The sequence below is a fragment of the Dermacentor albipictus genome, chromosome 6, assembly GCF_038994185.2.
Source record: "Dermacentor albipictus isolate Rhodes 1998 colony chromosome 6, USDA_Dalb.pri_finalv2, whole genome shotgun sequence".
Classification (NCBI taxonomy): Eukaryota; Metazoa; Arthropoda; class Arachnida; order Ixodida; family Ixodidae; genus Dermacentor; species Dermacentor albipictus.
Window position 1 is genome coordinate 13,102,883 of NC_091826.1, and position 25,982 is coordinate 13,128,864.

The window sequence follows — 25,982 nt, forward strand, 5'->3', positions numbered from 1 at the left end:
AAAAGAAAAGACACTGGACAAGAGTTGTCTAACAACTGAAGTTTACTAAGAAAAACGTGTAAAACGAAGACACCGTCTGCGTGTACGTGTCCTTAGGTCACATGCAATAAATCGGCAGGCGTGCGTCTCAAAAACTAAGAAACAGATTTTACTTGGGGATTCCTTCCAGCTGACCTAATGACATGAGCACGCGCATGGCGTATTCCGTTTTTGCATTTTATTGCGAAAGCAATACTGCTCGCACTTTCGGCCCATCGGTGGTCGTGGTGCCTCCTTACACAGCTGCGCGTCACGTGACCGTGTGACGTCACGCCAGACCGAGAGACGGGGCCCCAGCTCGCGGCATCGATGGTGGAGGCGAAGCCTTGCGCGCAGCTGCTGCGGCGCTACCGAGAGAGGGCGCTCGCTGGTGTGACGTCACGCCAGACCGAGAGACGGGGCCCCAGCTCGCGGCATCGATGGTGGAGGCGAAGCCTTGCGCACAGCTGCTGCGGCGCTACCGAGTGAGGGCGCTCGCTGGTGTGACGTCACCCCAGCCCGAGAGATGGGGCCCCAGCTCGCGGCATCGATGGTGGAGGCGAAGCCTTGCGCGCCGCTACTGCAGCGCTACCGAGAGAGGGCGCTCGCTGGTGTGACGTCACGCTAGGAGGATAAATGGGGCTACAGCTCGTCTCCTGGCAGTGGTCGGCGCGCTGCCTTGCGCTATGTCGGATGATGTATAGCCATAAGTTTAACAAAGGGCAACCATGTCCACACCATCAGCCGAACCAAGGCGCAGCCAAGGGTATTGTTTTCGCAATCTTCCAGGCTTAACCAAGCTAAGCCTTCAGCCAATTTTTTCATAATAAACTTCAGTTTTTTAGGCAGCGCTTGTCCTATCTTTCCTTTTTGTGTTGCCGTCGTTTTCCGCATCGATCCAAAGAATGCATCAATTCCCACTCGCCCAGCTTTCTATTTTACTCAAGTTGAATGTTGTTAAAATCCCAATGGTAGCAAGGCTCGCCACGTATTCCTCGGTGGAAGGTGGGATCATCCGACTGCAAGCTGCTCCAAGAACTCACGCATTTTTCGTAGGATGACATCTGCGCCCTAAGCACAGAGGATGATATTGCATAATTCACAACTTTCCTTATTGATGCTGCATTTAAATTCATCCCGAAAAGAAAAGGAGGGACTACCAAACGATCAGTTTCGTGGTGGAATGAAGAATGTTGGAAAGAGCGTAAACATCAAAACAAAGCGTCGAGTCGTCTGCGCGATGCTTCAACAGGGGAAGACCTAATTAATTTCGAGCATGTAAAATCGCAAGGGAGAAGAACGCGTCAACAAGCTGGGGTAGAGATTTTACAAAAGTATATTCCTGGCACAGTCTCTTACACAGACGAGCGAAGTGTATGGAACAGAGTTCATAGAATAAAAGGCCGGCAGTCAAACCTCTGGTAAATACTGAAGGAGATATCCTCGAAGACCAGGCAGATCTTCCGGGTGTGCATTTTCATTACATGTTCAGTACTAAGCACTATTCTTAAACATTCCTTCGATACAAACCACGAGTAAAACGACAGCCTTTGGAACGCCAATGCGCGCCAAACGAGACATACAATCGCCCCTTTAGCAGAGCTCCAGGCATACCTGAACGCCTGTAATAAATCGGCTCCAGGATCTGATCGTATCATGTATGAATGACACTGAAACCCAGAAAGCTTTCCTGTCTTTTTTCGACGCCATATTTTCTTCAGTGTATAGTTTGTACGCTTGGGGAAAAGCTTTTCTAATTTCAGTACTTAAAGAGCGCAAGGACCCATTTTTTATCCACCATTTCTAGGCCCATAGCGTTGACGAGCTGCATTTTCAGGTTGCTCAAGAACATGGTAAATTGGCACCTGTTGCACTTTCTGGAGAACAATAAACTGCTTGACCCGATGCGGTTTCAGGAAAGGCATGTCAGTTAACTATGGATTCTGCATAGTGGTAAATATGAGGGACGCCTTCATCCATAAACAGTACTTCTTATCTGTACTTTTAGACGTCGAGAAAACCTACGATGCAATATGGCACTTCTGAATTTGACGATATCTTTCAGCACTGGGTATCCACGGTAACCTGTTGAACATCATTGAAAGTTACCTGTCTAACCACGCATTCCACGTAAGAGTGGGTAATGCTTTACCTAGGCCCTTCACTCAAAGAACTGGTGTCCTGCAAAGCAACATACTTAATTGAACGCTCTGTGGTACAAATGAATTCACTTCGCACAGTCATTCTGCACACTATGATGTGCAGGTAAGTTTTAAAGCATGCAACATTCGTATGTGCAAACGGCATGTGCAGCTTAGATTAAATAAATTGTCTGAATGGGCAAATGAAAATGCGTTCGACCACCCAGATAAATTATCCGCATGGGTATATGGAAATGGGTTTAAAAACCCAGAAAAGCATTTGCGTATTCTTTTCGAACAAGAGGCGTAACGCCAGTCCCAACTATTGAAAGCAGTGGAGATGATTTCTCTGTGAGCAGTGAACATAAACTTCTAGGAACTATTTCAGACTCTAAGCTGACGTTTATCACTCTACTTAAGCATATCAGGACGAAATGCCTGAAGGCAATCAAGATTTTAAAACTTCTGTCGCGCACAGTTCCGGGTAGGTTTTGGAAATATCTTCCGAATTGTATAACAGTCATCTTCATTCATGCCTTGATTACGATGTTACTTATCATTCTGTAATGCCAAGAGTATTAAAACATTTTAGGCCCCGTTGACTATATGCGTATCCGTCTCGCGACTGGCACCTTCAAGACAAGTCCGATCCAGAGCCTCTACGTCGAGTGCAATGAGTGGTCTCTTCATATTCACTAGTCACATACCAGTTTTACGTACTTTATGAGAGTACACGTGAACGTTGAGCATCCTTCTTATTCAACTGTAAATTATATTATCTCTACGACACTCTTTAATAATTAAACTGGGGAAAGAGAACCAGTCATTCTGCATGTGAGGAACCTTAGCGAAGAAATAGGCTCCTTGAACATCGTCTTATGGCTCAAGCGAAGCTATTAACGCCATCGCAGTGACAGCTCATAGACTGACACATATTTGGCAGAGGTCACTAAACATGCTCCAAAGACACACGTAAGAATGCACTTCCAATTTCAGGCAAAACATTCATGATGCCCAGAATTTTATACAGATGCACTAAACTCGCAAGCCAGCGTGTCTTATGCAGCAGTCGGTCCCTCATTTTCATAATACGACAGTTTACAAACTGAAACAAGTATATTCACGGCAGAGGCATATGCAGTATTGCCGGCTGTGCAACACGTCAGGAAACGAAAGCTACAAAAGGCAATTGTAGTCAGACCCCTGAAAAGCCCTGAGAGTTTCTATATTCAGGTAAAGTTTAAACTGCGCGAGGAATACAGGACATGAATAGAAACACAGACGCACACACAAAGCGCAGACTTAAAACTGGCCTTATTTCGTGAAGGTATGGAATTTATATAACTGGCAATACACACAAGGGGAAATGCCCACTCCGCGCCATTGTTTCAGTGAAGGACAGTTGGCGGAGTGTGGTGGGTTCATTTCTGAAGAAATACCTCAACAAAACTAAGGGACATATTCCGTACCTCATTGCCAACACTGAGGACCTTGTGCAAGCCCTGATAAAGGAATGTCCTTGGGTATTACGGCCCTGTCTGTTGATACCGCATGAGGGACTGCATATGGCCATCATGGAACGTGTCGAAGAGCATTGCGAGGTAGTTCTTAGAATACATCTGGCATTAGAACAGTGCATTTTTGGAACTGTTAGTTTACCTAAACACCATAGCCACCTTTCACGCGGTCCCTTTTATGTACAAAAGTCTGGTATATGTATTGGTTCCTCGGTTGCTCCTCTGCTGTGTGACATTTTTGTTACCTTTTTTGATAGATGACTGCAGAAAGAACTTCAAATGTTACGTGTGTTTCGCTATGTCGACGACTTTTTTAGTCATTTTAGATCATTCTTTCAATACTGACCTTGACAATGGTGTCACTAATGTTCTTAACTCCTTCTCATCTGAGGGGCAAGATTTGAATTTCACCCATTAATTGATTAAGGACAATCACATGGCTACCCACAACACTTAATTTACAATACATCCAAGAGCCTGCTTCAAAAGCTAAACTGTCTACGGATGAAATAGCAACACTTTTACCAAAAATCACCTTTTGTCATGCCATACTTGCATTGTCTACCACATAACTTTAAGAAGGTTGCAGAAAGACATGGGATTCGCGTCGTTTTCTCAGCGCCTTGCAAACTTCAGAAAGTGTCCAAACTCAAGTGATTCAAACACATAGGGAGTATAGCTCACGCAAGAAAAACCATCAAAACAAGTTCACTAAATGCATCTCTAATGTTATGTACGAGATACCTCTGTCGTGCGGCCCAACCTACATAGGTCAAACTGGCCTCTGTTTCAATGAGCGGGCACAGGAACACAAGCGTTTAATGTGCACCGGCATGGGCAGTAATCTCCCCTTGCATTGCAAGAGAAGCGGCAGCAAAAGCCGTTTGCGGTATCTGGAGCAGATTTAATTGCTTTTCAAAGGTAAAATCGAAAGAGAAGTCATCGAGGCATTCCACATTGCTAAAAGGGCGACGATTGCCTTAGCTCCCCTTTTTATCACTCTCAAGGAAAGAAATAGAATTCTTAGATGGGCACAGTAGGACTCTCCCGCACTCCTAATGCTCACGTCGCCTTGCTATTTTTTGTCACTACCTCATGCACAATTTCATCGGGATTGTTCCTTGTTTTTTTTTTTTTGTAGAGCCTCATAAATTCCCTACACCCCCCCCCCCCCCAAATAACGCCACCTGCGAAGGCTGCACTTTGTGTGTGCGTCTATTTTTCTATTGTCCTGTCTCGCTCGCGCAGTTAAAGATTTTGCTGAATTTATGAACCGACCAGCTCAACAACGTGCCTTACTAAAGCTTCTATACCCTGCATAAACACAAAACCTATGTAATTAATTATCTTTATTCAGTGCTTTGGGTTACTTATTGAACTAACCAACATATTACCTTATGCTGGGTACATGGCATAGAGGCATCGAAGGTAACATGCTTGTAGATGAAACGGTCACGTCCATAACGAAATCTAGCAACACTTCCATAGCCGTTCCAGCCATTTTAACACATACAAAAAAAACTAAAACGTTATTGGCAAGAAAACATGGACACGGAAACATCAAATTAGGTGCAGGTAATAAACCCACATTTGGGAAATTAGCCTCCAATAACGAAAATGTGGCGAAGTGAGGTCATTTTCTGCCGACTTATAATAGGCAACACATATGACACACAACTTACCTGTTGACCGGTGATGAACCTCCTCTCTGTGGCAAATGTGGCGAGACGCTGATTGTCCTCCAGGTCTTGGCAAGTACACACTAAAAGAGAAAAGCACTTTCCTTCAGCGCACCGACAGAAAATCCTACTGTATCCGACAATGCCTCTTGGCAAAAAAGTTTTTTCACAGTAAAGCCGTTCTTAACTTTTAGACGATGTTGACACTTTGCAAATCATAAAGCCAAGAGATTAGTAGCACATCCTCTCGCTTGAGGCTGGCGCTACGATAGAGTGTTTTTTTAGAGCACGTGCATCCAGCTTCTCCATTGAAGGTCCTCCTGATACATTAATGCTATACTTACACCCGTATCCGTTATTTTGTCATCTCCTCGTTGCATACTTTTTATGTTCTTAGCACATATCACACCTCACATGTCATTATTATAGCTTTAATACATATATAATTCACGCACTTCTCAGTGAATGTTTTAGGCCTCCGTGCAGCCATGTTATTTTCACATTTCACAGTTTATGCACCACTGACAACTAATAGCCTTGGAACTCTTTGGCCACACCTGGACCTTGCGTCAAAAATATCCAATAGTGAATAGTATACTAATTTGATGCTTCTCCTTCTAAGTCCAGGCCTGTTCTTGTGCCAAAAGAGTTCTATAACGCTTGTCGCTTGGTACGCAGGTGAAGGGGGCGCAGGTGATGGTGAGAAATCTGACGACTCCGGAAACGAAGGGGGTTCATTGGGAGGAGGCGGAGGAAGTGGTGGTACCTTGGTGGTCCAGAAAAAGACGCCAACGACCACAAAACGCGCTCGTCACACTACTAAGGGCATTAGCCCAACTCCGGACAAATTTCAAGGTAAGCATGGGTCACGCGTTCCGTCGAGACAAACACCCGGGACAGTCATTCTTTAAGCGAAGGTTTCTTTGGCTAATATTCCAGTTTCACTGTGGTCGGTCGGTAGCTAGTCGGATATTCGCAGAGTAGATTTGCATTCACTTACAAAATTAAGCGCATCCAGCGGTATGAATCGCATCTCGCCGACACTCCCCCCCAACCAGCAGCCTGATACTCTAACCATTAAGGCACGATGGCACATACTTCTCACGTGATAACGCCAATTAGCGCTTTGCGATAATTGCTGCGTGTTCCTGACTGATTCCCATACTATGGTGCACATCCACAACTGGGGCACAAATCCAACACCGGGAATCGGCCAAGAAGCATACCCGCATGTTCATGTGGAGCTGATTTTCATACTATGCCACTGACCCACACACGGGGAGTTGGTCAAAAAGTGAGTGGTACATATCGTGCCAACACCAACTAGCTTTGATATGATCACCGCATACCTGCCGTAGTTGCTTAGTGGCTTTCGCTTTGCGTTGCTAAGCAGGAGGTCGTGAGATCAAATCCCAGTCGCTGAGGCCACAGTTCGATAGGGGCAAAGTGCAAGAACGCCCACGTACTGTGCATATTGTGCACGCTAAAGAACCCCACGTGGTCAAAATTAGTCCGCAGTCCCTCACTACGACGTTTCATAATGATATGTTTTGGCACGTAAGACCCACAACTTGCCACCACGTATTGATGAACGGGGTATAGGGGAAGAATCTTGCGGTACAGTGGCATACACCACAATAGGGAATTGGTCAAGAATCGGGAGGTAGATATCGTGCCAACGCCAACTAGCTTTATAAAACGGCTGCCACGTATCGATGATTGTGATTTCCATTTTCTAAGCTTTCCCATTTAGACTGGGAAGACTTGAGAGTGAGGATGAACGGTGAATACCTCAAGAACTATCGGTTCGCAGATGATATTGTCCTGGTAAGCAACACTGGACATGAATTGCAACAAATGATTCAGGACCTTAACCATGAAAGTGTGAGAGTAGGGTTGAAGATTAATATGGCAGAAGACAAAGATAATGTTTATTAGCCTGGCAAGGGAGCAAGATTTCAGGATCGCCAGTGAGCCCCCAGACTATGTGCCGAAGTACGTTTATCTAGGTCAGTTACTCACAGTGGACACGGAAAGACGGGTTAGAGTGTATACAGTGGGAATTACCAAATTCTGACAGGGAGCTTACCACTGTCGTTGAAAAGTGTACAATCATTGCATTTTACCGCTGCTAACGTATGGGGCAGAAACTTCGAGGTTAATAAAGAAGCTCGAGACCAAGCTAAGAGCAATGAGTGATGGAACGAAAAATGTTAGGCGTAACGTTTATCGACAGGACGAGATCGGTGAGGATCAGAGGGAAAATGGGCACAGACCATGTTCTAGTTGAAATTAAGCGGAAAAAATGAAGCTGGGCAGGCTATGTAATGAATGGGGCAGATAACCAGTCGAAAACTATATTTGCAGAATGGGTACCAAGGGAAGCGAAGGGCGGGTCGAGGACAGCAGAAAATTACGTAATGGGACGAAATTAAGAAATTTACAGGTTCAAGTTGGAATCAGCTAGCGCAAAACATGTGTAATTGGAGATCGCTGGGAGATCACCTTCGTCCTGCAGTGGACATAAATAGAGAACAGGCTGGGGCTGATGATGCCGATGATTTCCATACTATGGCGCATAACCACAACGAGCGACTCGCCATGAAGCGGCTTGTAGATTCAAAGTAAATAAGGAATGAATAAAACCAGGCCTGTATACGATACGTCGCACTGCGCAGCGCGGTATACGAGTGCATATGCGTGGGCCAGATTCCTTCACGCCAAAGACGCAGGAGTGAAATGGGAAAAGTTGTAGTAGTGTATTAAGCGTTTCGCGAAAGCTTCGCTTCACAGAGATTTCAACATGTGTTTTGGAACTTCTTTTGTTATAATTTCACTTCGCAAAATTAGCTGCGAGACGTACGAGCCCAAACAGCGTGATTATAGGCAGACAAAATAATAACTAAGGAAGCAAGGCGGTAAACACTGCCAGTGAAAAAAACAGCAGCAGACTTGTGCAAACGTGCAGAATTGCATTCCGATAGCCAACAAAGATTCTTTGGAACATTTGTGTTAATTTTTTTATTCCTCGTAATAAATCAAGTTTTCAATATCTGGCCGCTTATGAGCAATACCTTACTCCCACATTATCTTTCTTTTCCTTTTGCTTTTTTATTGTGATTTGACACTAACAGTTACTGAATGAAATCAACTGTTTGTGAAGGTAGTAAACGTGGCCGCTCAGGGTGCCTTTACGTCCAGAGTGGGATCTATGTATTGATTATTGCGAATACAGTGAACGCGGTCGCCGTTTGATTGTTTTCTTTCTCTTGGCTTTCCTCCCCAGTGTCTCGTTTTGACTTAATAAATGTGTACACGTTATACTCATTAATGTAGATTTACCGCTTTGCTCGTATGTGGTTGTTTCTTTTTTCAATTTTGATCCTGTATCAATTCTTGTTTATTTATTTTTTTCAGGTAACTTTTCTGGTGTTTTTGTTTCCTTTTATGTAGCAGTGCACCAGCTGCCTTTGCGGCTGCGAATGGAGCCGCTGGTTTCTGCTAATAATGGCCATAATTAAGCCCCACACAATAAATTATGCCCACACGTGACCCATAACACAGTGCCCACTTTGCCGAATACAAGCTAGCTGGCACATTTAGTTTACCCAGCATAATATGGAAACATTCTATGCGCTGCAGCCTACAAGCAAATGAATAGGAAGCAAAGTGTTCAGTCACATTACTTGTAAAGGCCGTAACAAGGCCACCACCTTTAAACTTCGTGATGGAGAAACAGGTGCCTTGTGTAATTTCCACAGTAACACGCACACACACTGGTGGAAGTTTCGGCATTTTGATAATATCTACAGCGCAACCAGAGAAAATCTTGTACGTATTTTTTATTATTATTATTGGCAGGTTAGAAATTGCCGCCCCTTCAAAACGCATTATATATATATCACTACGTTATTCGTTAATCAGTAGCACACCAAGCAAGTCTGAAGCACGTCAACTTAGGGCCAAACAATGAAATCTTCCTTACCTCAGTAAGGAAGCCTTCATTGCGGTGAGGCTACCTTATCTCACTCTGAAAGCTTCCTTACTGAAGGGCCCTCGGTGAAGGCTTCCTTGGTGCTTCCTCAGCATAAGGTAGCTCCAAAGCTACCTTCATGCGTCCTTACGCCGCTCCTGGCCCTGAATGAGCGCTGCACCTCACTGCTTAACCACGTGACGTTTGCTTGCGCATGCGCGCTGTCGCCCACCTTCTGAGAAACGCGAGCACGGTACGTCTTGCCAGGCATGTTCGTTTCAGTCATGCGTAAGGCATGAAAGCATTGCTAGATGTTGCACGACGCCGGCGTGCCAGCGTTGATGGAGCACATCAAGTTTTGCGCTGTAATGCGCTACATTTGAACGCGATAGCGTTAAGGAGCTCGTGTCGCAGAAAAGCCGGTGTCGTCGGCGTCGGTGTTGGCGTTTGCGGCGTTGACCGTGAGCGATAAATCACGGCAGGCGCTTCATAAATAAAAAGCAACTTCCAAGATTGGCCCGGTGGGAATCGAACCAGGGTCTCCGGAGTGTGAAACGGAGACGCTACCACTCAGCCACGAGTTCGATGCTTCCAAGCGGTGCAAACGCGCCTCTAGTGAATGCGGTGTTGCCTTCGAAACGAGCCGTGGAAAGTTATACTGCGGTGTATATCGGTAATTATTAACATGTAACGTACAGAAGTCACAATTACACGAGTTGCGAAGTGCGTTTCCGCTGCATTTCTTCTGCGCTTTCCGCACACACAGAGCCATCTTGCGGCAAACACAGAAGACCCCCTCCTCTCAATGTACGGCGCTCCCCCGACAGGAGGCGCGCCGCGCGCGCATTGGGATCGCTGCCAGGCGCGTCGCGGGACTCCCTCCCCCCTGACGACGCTTCGCCGTGCTCCCGGTTGCAGAATCAAGCGCCGTTCCTTTCTTTAGATTACTATCTATCTCTCTGCCCGTGCCGATCACGACGTTTGGCTGGCGTAGATCGTTTCCCCTCCGAGACACCGAGTTCTTTGGTTCGTTCCGTTCGCTCAGGCGCACGTTTCGTTGCCGCGCCGAACGCTGCGTTGCTCGACGCTCACCGCGTGATAGGTGGGCGCTAAGTCCGATGCGGGGCGCATCGTAAGTGATCGCTGTGCCGTAGCGCATTGTCTTATACCCCTTGGCGGGTCGACGGGAACGCTGTCGCGTCCCACTCTTGAAGGCGAAGCTTAAGCGTCCTCCAATTTTTTTAAGTTTAGTAAAGAACACTAGAAGAAAGTGTCCACGCTTCTCTATATTAGCTCTTCAATTTAAAGATTGTGTGACGATACAACATTTTTTTATTGAATAATGGTGTTCGCGTAAGGCGTTTATAAGATAATCTCGAACCCGGGCACGCGGCAACCGCTCCTTACGTGAGGACAGGCGAAGGGAGCTTTCAGAGTACGCTCTATGGTACACTTGCTTCCTCCATCGATCCTTCGCTGTAAGGAAGCCTCACGTAAGGTGAGGAAGCGCTCGAACGAAAGGAACGTTTCATTGTTTGGGCCTTATACTTGTTGGCTCGCCCAACGCACTTCAGTGATTCAAGAAGTTGCGGAGATAACTTAGCGCGGTCCGAAATCCTTTCGGTTATTTGGATAATCAGCTTCCATATTTTCTGCGTATTTCCTGCTTCCCTAGCTTATAGCGCATGAACAAGGATTTGATTGACCGATCAACTGTTTAACTGATTCTAGTACGTCCCCTGCACTTGGTGCCACTAAATAATTGTACATCAAATGCTGACTTCGGGACATGTTTTCTATGCGCGCGTGTGGATGCGCGCAGAACCGGCGGCCACGCCACGCACGGATCCAAAGCCGCGCACTGCCAGCGGGGGCCTGCTGCTCTGCACAATTAGCCACCGGGCGTTCAACACACACGTGTACCCGGAAGACGGCCTCTGCGACCTCCTGTATTACACCACGGCCTACTACGATCCCGCCAAGAAAGAATTCCGAGGAGCGCGCGACATCTTCAGCTTCGGCGCGTTCCGTGCCAAGGTGAAGGAGACGGCCGCCACTAGCAAGACGAGCTACGGCATCTCGTTTGACTACAGGTACCTGCTCGCTTCGCTCCATGATCCCAAGGATATTTCTGTTGGCGGTAGGATGGGGCTTACATGTTCATTCCTTTTTTTCTGTGGGTGCACAAGGGCACCACAATACCTTAACACCCGTAGGTGCGAAATCTGAGTGGATGCTCCCTCGTTCTCCGTTGCCAATATTTTTGCAGCATGTGTACTCGCTACATTCGGCTTAGGAAGCATTAACATTACGGGTAACACTGAGGAATTACTCTAATGGTGTAATTGCTGGTCGGCTTAGGTACGGAAAGATGATCGCCGATCAGCTGAAAACATCCGACGCCCAAAGCAGCTTTCGGAACCTGTGGAATGACCGCATCTACCACTACGGAATCCTGCACGTCTGGGCAAGCCCAAGTGAGATAAAGAGCACCGACAGGCTGCAGCTCCTCAAGGTCAGTGCGCAGGTTTTAGGGAAATCGGCCGTGGTATATTTCACCTCTCCGTGCGTTCTCGTGGCAGCTCTTGTGGGCTTATCGGCATTTCGTATGATCGTACACCAGCTGTACACATTTTGTTCGCTTGTCAGAGCTGCCATTTCTTCTCTATAACGTCCGGGCGCGTTTCGATTTACATGCGCTATATTTTTTAGTAATTGCAATGCTAGTACTTTGTATAAAAACCTTGTTTTCATGTTCTCAGCAGCAGTGTTTACAGATCACGAACGTTTTATGTTTTCCGGGCGTTCTGCTGTGCCCCATAAATTATGTTTGTGGGCGGTGGCGGCGAGAGGTGGCCGCTGTGGCCACGATTTATTTAGGCCGGCCAGCCATGGCGCCGCGGGATCTCGGCAGCGGCCGCTACCGCCGCCGCTCAGGTCGAGCGTGCCAGCGTGTTCCATTCTCGCGTTACATACACGTAAGCCGGCGTCTTCTTCACAGGCTCTGAAGGCGATAGTCGTGCTACTACAGGACACTCCTCCTAATGCGAGTCGCGATTGAAATATGTGCAAAAGGCTCACGTATAGAAAGAAGACAGACTGCGAGCATATATACACGAGTGGCGATTCATAGCTTCCGTTAAGAAGTCCAGGTAAAGTCCGTGTTGCGGCGAAGAGCACAAATAGCTCCCTGGTGGTCGTGGCTAATAGTGTTTGGTCACAGCGCGAATTTTCTGTTGCGTTGAGGGCGCCATCTTGCGTTGTCGACGTCTGCGCGCACATGGCGCTGCACTTCGGCAAACAGAGTTCAGTCATATTGGCTGGTTCTTGGCGCGTGCCGAGCGTTAAGACGGTTGAGGGGAAGAACGCAGAACATGGCGTCGTCGAACGGCGTGCAACGGTGGCATTGGTGGAGAACTGCGAGTGCGGCTGTGCCTTGTTGCCTTTGCTGATTCATGCTGCGTCTCCATTTCAGTTGCGGGTGCGGCTGTGTAGGGTGGCGAATTTTTACGACCAGCAAGACGTTGGTCTCGAGATGGCGTGGTCAGTCCGGCCGCTGCTGGGTTGATGCGTAGTTTGCCAGGGATTTCATCAGAGAGGCTATGGAAAGCAGATGTCGTCTTTGGTAGTGCCGAGTTCACGCAATCCGAGAGAGATGTACCAGGCAGAATCGGCAGCGTGCGTTTTGAGCGAGGCTCAGTCACACTGACACCATAGTGCGAAATCACGACCTGCCGCATCTTCTCGTAGATGCCCGGGCATGGTGGAACTTGGAGCTCCGAAACAAAACCACCTGACGCGGCTTGCGACTTGCGTGGAGATAGCGCAAGAGCTCGTCGCTCACGTTGTAGACGTAGAAGTGATTCTCGAGTTGAAAAAACCAGATGGCAGAGTTGCTCCTGCAAAACTTCGGTAGGTCATGCATCCGCGGAAAACGCGAGCACAAAAGATCGGAAGGCTCGCCTGCTGCAGCATGCGGCGAAATCTAGAATGCCGATAGCATTATGGTTGCGGTGGTCGCTGAAGCCATCGCGAACGTTTTCCTTGTGGCGCCACTGGGAGAGTAATTTGCGCCTAGTGGAGCCGGTGGGAGAGCCTCTAAATCAGTGATGAGTGAAGTGTCCCCGAACAGAAAGCGAATAGCTTGTGGTAACGTCCAAGGAAGGAGGGCGGTGGGCCGTTTAGTAGCCGGAAGCGTTTGCTTTTGGCCCAGTGAATGACTTGCAAGGAATCGTCGCGCAGCTGCCTTTGAGATGGGGAGGAGGCTCACGGGCCGAGTAGAGGTTTGATACTGGGGCCGGCACGTGCTGGCGATCGGCACGGGTGGACACACGCAATGTGAGACGACAAGATGCGGAATGACGCGACGGTTCAAATGGTGAGAGTTGTGACTGAGCGCTCGATGGGACGTAGTGAGAAAGAATGGCTGCCCGTAGGGCCGAGAGCCTGGAGCAGGAGCAGTGGCAGCCGGAGCCTGGAACCTTGTTGATACGGAGGTGGCTGTCAAGGAACCATATGTCCCACACGTCGATGTAGAATTCTCGGGCGCCCTACAACCGCGGGACGTGTGCCGGACCGCGTGAGGCCACGTCACTCTCGCGGAGTTGGAGTCGATGCGTTGACGATGGCATGGCTAGGTTCGGTCATCCGGTTCACCAATTTGCTCAAGTAGCCACCGTGGCCACTGTTTATGTTTATTTAGGCCAGCCAGTCATGGTGCTGCGCGATCTCGGGAGTGGCTGTTCTCGAGCTATATATATAGATTGCGTTCCAGCTATATATATATATATATATATATATATATATATATATATATATATATATATATATATATATATATATATATATATTTCAAGGAAAAGTTCTGTAGGTCCGGTGCCATAGGTAGTTAAATAAACGAAGAAGCACACTTATGAAAATTGCATTTTTAATGTTGGAACGTTTCGGCCGTGGCACGGCCTAAATATATATATATATATATATATATATATATATATATACATATAAACGAGAAGGGTGGTTAACCGCGGGGGCTCGATTTTTATTACTCATATCATAAGAAGCCAACAAACACTGACTCCAAGGACAACATATGAAAAATTACTTGCGCTTAATAAATAAAACAAAGAAATGATAAATTAACGGAAATTAAAGTGGATGAAAAAATAAGTTGCCGCGGGTGGAAACCGAACCCACAAACTTCGCATCTATTTTTCATCCACTTTAATTTCCATTAATTTATCGTTTCTTTGTTTCATTGATTAAGCACAAGTAATTTCCCCTATGTTGTCCTTTGTGTCAGTGTTTGTTGGCTTCTTATAATATATATATATATATATATATATATATATATATATATTGAGAGAGAGAGACAGAGTTGGTCACTCACATTTTAGACGTAGACGTGATTCTGGAGTTCAAGAAACTGGATAGCAGAGCTGCTCCCGCAAAACTTCGGTAGGTCATCAATCCGCAGAAAGTGCGAACGCAGAATATCGGAAGGCTCGAGTTCTTGCAGTAAAACAAATGCCCAGAAAGTGGATGGGAAAACAGTGCCGCAGTAGCACCACTGGTAAGTGCATCACACGCGTAATGCGAAGTCGTGAGTTCATATCCCACCTGCAGCCAGTTTATTTTTCGTCCGCTTTTATCTCCATTTATTTCTCATTTCTTTAATTCAATTAGTAAGCGCAAGTGATTTACCCTATGTTGTCCTTGGCGTCTTGGTTGGCTTCTTATGATATGATTAATAACAATATGGCCCCTCGGTTCCCTTTCTTCTCGTTCATATAATAAATAAATAGTCGAGCTGTATGTGCCATTCTCGAGCTATATATACGTGAGCTTGCGTCCTCTTTACCAGATATGGAGGTGACAGTCGCGCGGTTACATGTTCATATCTTGGCCTTTGCAGGAGCTGAAGAACCGCCAGGATGCCCTCGGAAAGGACAAGAAAGGGCATCGCGCCCTTGGATTTCAGCTCACCGCAGTGAGTGACAAGAACAAGACTGCGGATACGGCCAACTACCTCCTTAAGTGAGTACTGTGTCTCGCACTTGGCGTGTTTGCTGTAACGCAGCTGCGCGTCCGTTGGTTATGATTGCTCGGTGCGGCTCCTTTATCAGAACCCCTGGCCCGTGGTGAATGCGCTTCCTCCTCCTTTATTCTCAACACATTGCTGCCCGCGGGCAACGGACGATATGGTTGATGATGACAGTGGCGCCATGTCATCTTCTTAACTTCGCTCCTTTTGTAAATATGTAAATGTAAACAGCCAGAGCTGTTCAAATCGGTTTCCAACAAGTGCGGCCGCTAATGCGGCATCTACCTAAGCCCCTTCTTTTTTGTGCTTCATGCCGGATCACTTCGCTCCCCTTGGCAGGAACTGTTCGTGTCAGGCCTGGTGCTGGAGCATAGGAAAAGAACACCTATGGTAGAATGCATTGGGATAAATGATGTTATAATGCAAGAACATAAAAAAAGTGTAACAAACAAGCGATTCTGACCGAGGACCTCCCAGTCACGAGCGCAATGCTTTGGCGCGTCGTCGTGAAAGACGGATAGCAATATTATGCAGCCGTATTGTGTACACTAAACTTGAGCTTGCCAAGCTAAACAAGTTACTTCGTCGTAGCCTAATTAGCCACAATTTCAACTTTCAAATAATCTATCTCGATTTATTTGGTAAAATAATGTCGATCCATCAAGTACGCAGGACCAGTTCCTTGTGATTTGGCGAACTTTATTTAATCATGGCGGGCACCCTTCACGGCTCTCGCATCGGTCCGCCTTGTCATCTGCTTCCTGCTTTACTTGCGCCTCCAATCCCAACTCATACTGGAGGCCTGCACCATGAATGCTCGGAGCACCCTCGAAGCATCGTTTTGTGACGCCTCAGCGCCGACGGCGACTATTTTGTTCGCAACTTCGCATTCACTCCCAATCTCACTCTGCCTAATGGTCAGCGTCTTGCGTCCTTTATGTCGGCTGGCTGCTCCTTGCAGGTGGACACGTTGCAATGAACCGTGGCCCACGGCAGACCCTTGGAACTAGCCCCAGTGGAGAGTATGAGATATATTTCATTTGACGTTTCTCCATGAGGGGCTTTTGCAGGTCCACTAACGTTACTGGGCTTCCTGGGGAATGTATTTATTATTCTGAATGAAATATTTTCCTAAAATTTTACCAAGACCTTTCCTCTACTATTCCTGGAATCGATGCCGTAGTTGTGCGCTATTTGTTCCCCGGCCTGCTTCTCCCAAATTTTGCATTGAGGTTTCCAAGCTTAGAGTGTCAAGCGACATTTCAAGCCTGAATGATGTCGATTCGGACGAGGATTCAAACTTACGACCTTCAGATTAGAGGCCCCATGTTCTGCTTCCGCCCCACGCCACCAGCTCCTGAATATCACCACCTCCCAAATCCCTCATAAGTACGAGGTCTCGCTTCAGTAGCTGGTTCAAACCTATGCTGAAAGCTGTTTTCTGCAGTGACACGCAGCAGCCACAATATCATTAAGTATTTGTTTACGCTGTATCGGTTTAAAACAGTTCAGCGCTAAAATACGCGATAAGTTTCAAGCGCGAAGCCAGACACTCACCCTATACTGTGCAGTTAGGTGCGCTGCGTTCAACCAGCCACTTGCCATCCAGCTGTTGGCGATTGGCGTTGGTCGTGCGTTCCATCTCACCCCTGTCAACCAGTTGTCACCCAATTGTGGGGATGATGGTGACCTGTTCTCAGGTTGCCCGAAGAGCCCGTGTTCAGTCGTGGCTTCGGGGTTCCTTCTATAATCTATGGGTAATGACACACTGCAGCTTGGTGTCCCAGTACTCGCTTCGTTGTGGCCTTCTCCCTGGGAACGCACAAGTACACACACACTTACCGTGCACAGGAAAGCGCCGTGCTCGCAACGAGAACCATCGCGTTTAGCTAAAAATTGTTCGCACCTGCTATATCTAACAAAAGCAGCCATTAAATCAATAAAACTTCGCTGAAGCCCCAAATGCTGAGTGTAGACCAGGACTTAACAACCTCCCGACCTGATCTCCTCGCGGACAAGCAACTCTCGGCGACAGAGAGGGACGACGGCGTGAGTGCGCTTAGTCAGCTTAGCGCGACGCCCCGGATATCACAGGCCAGCTATTACGTTTTAGGCATTCCATCGTGTTCGTAAGCTACCCTCTCTGTGACGCCTGAGTCCGAACCACAAAAAACGCCAGAACCGGATTACCACAGCATTCGGCTTTTTCCCTATCTTTGAGCTTACGAGACATGTCATGAATATAAAGGATAACAGGCACTTTTTTTACAGCGACGCTGTGTATGGCTAGACGATTTTTCCACCCGTTCATCTGTCTATCGCCTGTATGCTGAAAACCCTGCGGTGCAACCCCATGTGCATGCGTGAAAAAAAAAATAGATATAGAGAGACGCGCGTTTACTCAACACCACCTAAATAGCACAAGGCCTGTTTCTTACGATCCATGATGTCACACTATCTGGTCCGAAATTTCCATACACAAGGCTGGCGTGATGAAAGAGGTGACGTCAAAATCACTCGTGCCTACTGGGAATCAACCCCATTAGATTCTATGGCAGTCGGGCCAGGTAACATGACGTCATGGATCGGAGTGAGAAGGCCTTGTGCTATCTAGGTGGTGTTGGATTACCTGCGCCAGTAGTGACGTCGTTGCTCTCCGTCTCAGCCGAGCGAGCGCGCAGCACTTTGTCTCCGGCTCCGAAATGGGTAGGTCACGTGTCATAAGTTCTCCTCAGGAGCAGGCAGCTGACAACGCCGCGAGCAGAACAGGGAACGAGCACGTCTACGCCGTGGCAAAGCTGCAGCCCGGGTAAAAGGACAGGCTCGAGCAGCAGAGCGCAAGCAGCAACTGCGTACCGAGGATCCGGCAGCCTACCAAGCCATCGTTTAATGAACAATCGTGATTAAACCAGTGATAAACACCGGGGCCGCACGTCTCAGGTTCGGCGGTGATATTTTTTTTTTTGTCACACTCGACCTGCCACCCATCTTGCTGTCAGGGCTTTTATTTTTCTCGCGAGACCTTCTGAGACGGCCATTGCCATGTGGTTCGAAAAGTCTGAGCCCCTGAGATGTACCACTTGCGCGTTAAACTTGTGGGATGTTCGATGGCGCAGGCTTTCTTTATTGGCTTCAGGAGGACAAGTTTTTCCTGGGGCGTCCCAGTTGTGCACTGCAGCATTCTTATGCTGGTATAACAGTTATGCTGGAATACAAACAGCAAATTAAGCATATATACAATGCTAAAGGTAGACAACGACGTCGACACACGTCTTGTTACGGGGATGAATGTGAATTGTGATGCTTGTTGAGGGAGCAATGGTATTAAGAATTATAGAGAATGGGAAGAAGCGTGTTGGGGATTGTCACAAACAAGGGTGACTCTGCAGGGGCAGGCAGGCAGGATGCTAGACTGCAACATAGTGAAGCGTAATGGCATCATGCTGGCTAGGTGACTGCTTCGAAGTAGTACAAACAGGGGGCCATTAGCAGTCATACTTACGTTACATCCAGTAAAAAGTCGGCACGGTTTACTTCTTGCGCTAACACTCACTGCTGGCTATTCTATTCCAGAAACTACCCTATCACCATAATTGTGACGATTACCCACACCTTCAAGGCACCTAGAGGCAGCTACTCAGAAGGGCCCTCTTCATGGAAGATTGGTCGCACACCCTACACAATGGCAAGTACAAATTGTAGCACTACATTCAGCGGTCGTTTCCATTGCACCGCTGTTGCATTATATAGCTGAAATTTGAATGCGACGTCATATACCAAAGCTCGCCCGAGTCCTCGCCGACTGGAACGTTCTTGGAATATCATAGTGTAGTGACGCCGTTTAGTACTCGGAGCCTATTCCCAATATCAATCGAAGGTTCTCTAACCCAACCTGATCTACGCGCCATATTTACAGCTTTATACCAGAATGGTGTAGTGCCGTAGATGGTTGTAAAATGCCGTAGGCGGCACGCTACATAGGCGTATCTACCGTGGGGGAAGGGAGGGGGGGGGGGGGTGAGGCGCAGGAGGGTTTGCCCACTTAGGCAGCGAGGATTGTCTTTGAAGCCTTGCAGATGATGCACGGCCGGCCGCACTAAGTTCACCGCGGTGCGAGCCGCCTGTAGGGCGCGCCTTGCACGCCTGCATTGCTGAGGAAGCCTGTCCTCGGGTGGTCCAACACCATATCCCGCAGCCTGCAACATCCAGCGTTTGTTGAGGCCGTCTAAGTTAGCTGTTTATAATCGATGCTGCCATTTCGTTGGTGGTGTTGCTTGATTAGGCAACTTTCTCGTCTGCTTAGCAACAAAACCTCCTATTTAGCGACCGGTGTCTCCTAAGCATGAAATGCATTTAGCGCCCGTTGTCGGCGATCTTCAAGTGACCTTAAGCCAAAAGCATGAACCGTTATCCGGGAACTCAAACGAGAACATCCGGACAAGTTGACAAGAAAATTATTCGCCAGTAGGCTCGCGTACATCTGTAATATCACCGTAAAGTGCAATATAACGTATAGCTCATGTAATGCATCTAATAATTTATTTCATTACATTCAGCGTCCGAAGGCGTTATGGAATGGAGTGAAAAAAAGAACATAATTGTTGTGATTGTTGACGGCTCGTATATTTATTTATTTATTTATTTATTTATTTATTTATTCAAATACCCTAAAGGCCCTCTTGGAGAGGGTATTACATAGGGGGGGGGGGGGGGGGGGGGCACACGAAACACACTAATAAGAATACGAAAAACAAATATTAAGAATAAACAATTCAGCAAACATAGTAATAACACCACAAAATACTCATACACCAATACAAAAAGAGAATAAACTGCAATACGATGTCAAACAAGATTCAAGGTATTAAATTAGCCCTGAAAGAAATAGCTAACACCAAAGATGCACAGCGACATCAAATTCTGAAATGAGTCCACAGCATTTGAAGAAATTGATCGGTGTTAACTTCAGTGGCGATATCAGATGGTAGGTTATTCCAGTCAGCTATGGTTTTGGCATATACAATGATAATTGCCGACAGCGGATTTAAATGCAGAAACACATGGAATGGTGACGACGGAGGTAGGCAGGTAGTTCCATTCCCTCGATATCTGGCAAGAATGAATCGGAAAATAAGTTAGTTGTGACGGTGGTTAGTACGATATGACAAATAAGACGGCTCATTTAGAGGTTCATTTTTCATATGTGGATTATGAAAAATGTTATGAAATAAGGATAAACGAAACACTTTTCTGTGCAGATAAAGGCTAGGAAGTTTCAAAATGTGTTTCATTGACGATACACATGAAATGCGGAAATAATTTGACAGAATGAAATGCGCACAATGGTTTTGTACTGATTCTAATTGATTATTAAGAAATTCTTTACGGGGATCCCACAAAACGCATGCATACTCAAGCTTAGACCTGACAAGTGTTTTATGTAATGTTAATTTAAGAGAATGGGGCGCCCTTGAAAAGTTGCGGTGTAAGAAACCTAACGTACGATTGGCATTGTTAACGACGTAATTAACATGGGTTAGCCAAGAAATGTTAGCAGTCAGGTGAACACCTAAATACTTATACGCGTGGTAACCTTGTCTATTACAGAGCCATCAATATGATAAAGAGGAAGATTACACGTAGAAGCTTTTCGGGAGATTCTCATTACTTTACACTCCTTAATTTTCAAATGCATTTGCTATGCGTTGCACTAGTTAGTTATAGCATCGAGGTCAGAGTGAACTGCAGCAAAATCAGCGTCAGATATTATGCGATAAACTACACACTCACCAGCGTATAGCCTGATAGATGATTGAACTACATTATCGAGGTTATTAGTGCAGACCAAAAATAAAAGTGGGCCGAGGACAGACCCCTGCGGCACACCTCAAGTAACTGGACAAGACAAATCAAAATTGTTAGCTATCACAATTTGCCTTCTATTAGAAAGAAAATTTTCAATCCAGGCAGAAATGTTAGTATCGATGTTTAATTTGCATAACTCCTTAAACGATGTAGAGGGTGAGAGACAAGGCGAATCGCTTTCTGAAAATCCCAGGAATATGCAGTCGACAAAACCCCCATTGTCAAGAGCAACGAAAAGTTCATTGGTCAAGCAAATTAGTTGCGTCTCACTCGAAAATAATTTACGAAAGTGATGCTGTTTCGTCGTAAATAATGCATTAGACTCGAGAAAATTAAATAAACACGACTAAATAATATCTTCTAATAGTTTGCAAGGAATGCTAGTTAATGATATAGGTCTTTAATTATATGGTCAATTGGCGTCACCGGACTTGAAAAGCGGTACCACCTTGCCCACCTTCCTATCGCCAGGGGACGGGGCAGAAGCGATGGACTGTGAAAAATGTTCTCTTAGTATAATAGAGGAGTACATTATGGTGTTCTTCAAAAATTTTTAGTTGATACCGTCCGCTCCGCATGCTGAAGACAATTTCAAGTTTTTCATTAAGTGGAACACACCAAGAGAATCTATAAGCACAGGATCCATCGGTGGGTAATACATTCTACAATAAACAGATGACACTTGGGAAATAGCTAACACTATGGGAAAAAGACATTGCTATCGTTTCGTTTAACAAGGAACAACATTGACAAAGTGGAACAGGGACACCCTATTTATTGCTTAATGAGATTGTACTGTCTTAAGAACCACCAATTACGTTGCAAAACTTTTCAGGATTTTCGATAAGTAATAATGGGAGAGTTTTATTGAAAAAACATCCTTCATTTCACATGCTGCATTTTTAGATGGTAAAAATAAGAGATGGTATTTATTCCGCAACTCAGAGTTGTGCGATCGCTTAGCTTTGTGAAACGTGCGCTTTTTTTATTGAGCAGGCATTTTAAAGAAGTATTAAACCACGCTGACCGATTTCCGCAAGGAATAATACGCAATGGCACAAATTTATTAATCAGGTACTTCACTTTATATTTAAACAAATATTAGTTATACTCAGTAGTTCATTCAGAAAAATTAGACATGTGGTCATCAACAAAATGTGATAATTCCTCGTTAATCGAAATGATATCAGCTTTAGAATAATCCCGTATATATTTCCTTTCCTTTGGAACTGGCTTGATTTTGCCCTCTAGCATAATGGTTATGAAACAATGGTCACTTAGGCCAGGCAACATGTTGAGGGAGGTAACAACACCGGGGGAAATTAGTGAGGACGAGGTCAAGTATGTTGGCACTTGTAGACGTCGTTCGGATTGGCTGAGTAATTAGTTGCGAAATGTTAAAGTTAGAACATCGGTTCACAAAATCCTCTTCCAAGCCATAAGTAACAGGGGGTATTGGATACATGTCATACCACATTATTTTAGGAAGATTAAAATCGTCCATTAAAAATATCGGGGAGTAAGGATACCTGAGTATAAGGCTATTCAATACGTCACAAAGCTCAGAACAAAAAGATGAAGATGCGGTTCGCGAGCGGTAACTGCCACAAAAGATCGTGTCACGGTGACTGACGCGAATACACGTGCACACTAATTCTTAAGTGCTAACGACAAGAATGTGAATGGAGTGCAAGTTATCACACACAGCGATTAAGACGCCACCTCTTGCTCTATCACTGTGGTCACATGGGTAAGAATTCAAATCCTTTTCACGTTCAAATATTTCGGTGTTGCATATCTTTGAAGATAACCAGGTTTCCGTTAAAATAAAATTATGGAGTTTTACGTGCCAAACCACTGTCTGATTATGAGGCACGCCGTAGTGGAGCACTCCGGCAATTTCGGCCACCTGAGATTTTTTAACGTGCACCTAAATCTAAGTACACGGGTGTTTTCGTATTTCGCCCCCATCGAAATGCGGTCGTCGTGGCCGGGATTTGATCCCGTGACCTCGTGCTCAGCAGCCCAACAGCATAGCCGCTGAGCAACCACGGCGGGTAGGTTTCCGTTAGTATGATTACATCAGCATTGCACGTGTCAATAAATGATGACAGATCTTCACACTTGATGACAGCGCCATATATGTTCGAGAAAAGAAGTGAAATTTCGCTTTTAGAAGGAATGGGTTCCGGTGATTATGACAGAGAGGAATTATGACCCCGGGAGGCGCTTTCAAGGTTGTGAAAGGTTTGAACAACAGCAGCATCAACTTTGCAAACAGTACCCGTGGAAGACACGTACATATAACATTTATTCTTCATATAAAGCTTATTGTATTTACCGGGGTAGTGTTTACTGTTAGTCCTCCCGAATTGAGACAGCTTTTTCCGGGGTGTATGAGTGAAAATGCAATAATGCTCTGTAACGCTGATGCTGGCTGCCTTTAGTTCTGATCTAGCCGTGAAAATTGAATCCTTCACCTTAAACCTCAGAAACCGGGCGATAATGGGGCGGCGTGTATTTGGCAGATATTTCTGAAACCTATGAGCATGAGAAACACCTTCATCCGTGAGCTGTAGCTTCATCCGGGAGCTGAAGCGCAGCAGTTCATACTAAATCGGAGTTAATGACTCCGGTACAACCATCTGAAACAGTCATTTTTTCTTAGACGGTGATGAGACGATCATTAATGTGAGTTATTTGCTATTCTAAATTCAAGTGAATTTCTTTCGCTTCGTTAAGTTGTGGTACAACCTCGGCGTGATTTCTGTCAATTTTCACATTAAGGGATTTTAACAGCGCCACAACGTCGCGACCGTTTTTACTTGGATCCTCTCTTGAAGGGCCGGGGTTCAACTCCTCCCAACAACAGCAACTTGGTAACATCATAGCATTCACACGCTATGTCAAAAAGAGCACGTGGACATCGAAACAGCAGCAGGTTTACATTGCTTGTGCGCTTAGAGCACAGTGATGAAATGGGACTAACCTGCACCAGAAAGCCCAAAAATAGATGACGGGTCCGCATAGCTGCCGCGCTCACCTGCCCACTGAAGGACCACACAGTCGGCTCGCGCTGATGTAGCTGCGGATGAAAGCCTGATGACAGCATCGGTGAAGCTGGCACTAGCAGAAAGACATTCGGTAAAAAAGCATCCGAGCATCCGGTCAGCGCGTCAGAGGCAGGGCAACGCCACAGGAAAATCGTGCGAATGTCCAGCAGATTCGTCGAGGCTTGTGGCTCTTCATTTGAACATGCAGTCGTTCTGGCGGGTAAGATCTGCACCAGAAAGGACAAAAAAGTTGACGGATCCGCGTAGCTGCCGCGCTCACATGCTCACTGAAGGACCACACAGTCGACATGCGCATAAGTAGCTGCTGATGAAAGCCTGATGATAGCATCGACTTGATAGCTCGGTTGAAAACTCGGTCGTCTGCTTCGGAAAGCACGTTTACAATGTGGACACGCCACTTTCAGTTTTGTTGTACCACGGCTTGCAGCGAATATCGGGCGCCGCATATTTTTTCAGGGGTGGCACGCTGCGTAAAGGCAATAAATTATGTAACGCCGAATACGTGTACGCCGTTCAAGAAAAGAGCGGCGAAGTTTCAGCGCGGTGTCAATCGCAAGTGAAGCGAGTCGCGTACGAAGTTGAACTTCAGGTGCGGTTTGCACGCTGCTAGTTTCAGGCGCACAAACACGAGGAAATGCTTGCTATAAATGAAGTCACAGCAGCGATAAGCATACATCATGTGTACGGAACTGCTCGAGTGCACGATCGTACGCGCCGCGACGGCAGCGGTATTTCAACATGCCGCGAAATGACGGGCCTCGTGCAATCTTTGTTGACTGCATGCCGCTAGAAAAGTAGTTATGCTTGCAATGTAGTAGCGGCCATCTGTCCCTTGAGCAATTGATAAATAACTGATGCAACATATTGCATATCAAGCAATATATTGCATATATTGCATATTCAATATGTATACATATGAGCTCGCAGTAACGTACGTGCGAATCGCGCTGCAGCGCGAGCTCATGCGCTGCTCACTGGATGTAGCTTTTAACGACAGCGCTCGAACATCGATGTGCTGCAATCAATACTACCTTGCTGCGCTGCCTCAACGTGCTGGCTTGAGGTCAAGGATGAGCACATTTAACTCTCAAACCTGTGCTGCTCGTAGTGGGGTAGTGTATTGTCGCCGAATCAGCCCGACCATTTGTGCTCATTTGCACACACCTGTGGTCACTTCACCACTTCACACCAGTCGAATTGTTAATTGTCGCTGTGGCCACGTCTCGAACCATGAATCACCAGCCATTCCTGCTGCTATGTCGGTCTGCCATCGGGACTGTAGGTGCAAAGACGAAATTTTAGCAATGCAGATAAGCAAGCTTCAAGACAGGCGAAGCATTCAGCATGGCGCGAAGTTTCGCTTACCCAGCGCGACGAACTGCAGCTATCCAGCGCGCCCCACGCTCCGCTTCGTGAGGCCTTGAAGGAAAACGATAGAATCTGATGTTGGGGATTCAGGCCTTCCTGTTCATGGCAGCCCACAACGCAGAAGTAACGACGGTGACGCTTTTTTGAGACTGAGCTAGGTCTCTCCGGATCGGTGTCACCGATTCCTTCTGCTTCCAGCATTACGTCTCATGGAGAGTCCGTTTTCGTTAAACTATAGGCTGCAGCTAGCTCGCAGTGTGGTCGGCGTGGTCTGTGAGAAGTGACGAGCCTTTTCGCACTCGCA

At 46.4% G+C, this 25,982-nt stretch overlaps 1 protein-coding gene across 21 annotated transcripts in view; it reads left to right on the forward strand.

The window, feature by feature from the left end:
- Nucleotides 1-25,982, forward strand: part of LOC135914247 (uncharacterized) — a 623,773-nt gene that overhangs the window by 508,200 nt on the left and 89,591 nt on the right. For all 21 annotated transcript variants that reach the window (XM_070539896.1, XM_070539897.1, XM_070539899.1 and 18 more), the window contains 5 exons: nucleotides 6,034-6,210; nucleotides 11,151-11,421; nucleotides 11,690-11,843; nucleotides 15,243-15,364; nucleotides 18,945-19,056. In XM_070539896.1, coding sequence (XP_070395997.1) covers nucleotides 6,034-6,210; nucleotides 11,151-11,421; nucleotides 11,690-11,843; nucleotides 15,243-15,364; nucleotides 18,945-19,056 — 836 coding nt within the window. The remainder of the gene's footprint in view (nucleotides 1-6,033; nucleotides 6,211-11,150; nucleotides 11,422-11,689; nucleotides 11,844-15,242; nucleotides 15,365-18,944; nucleotides 19,057-25,982) is intronic.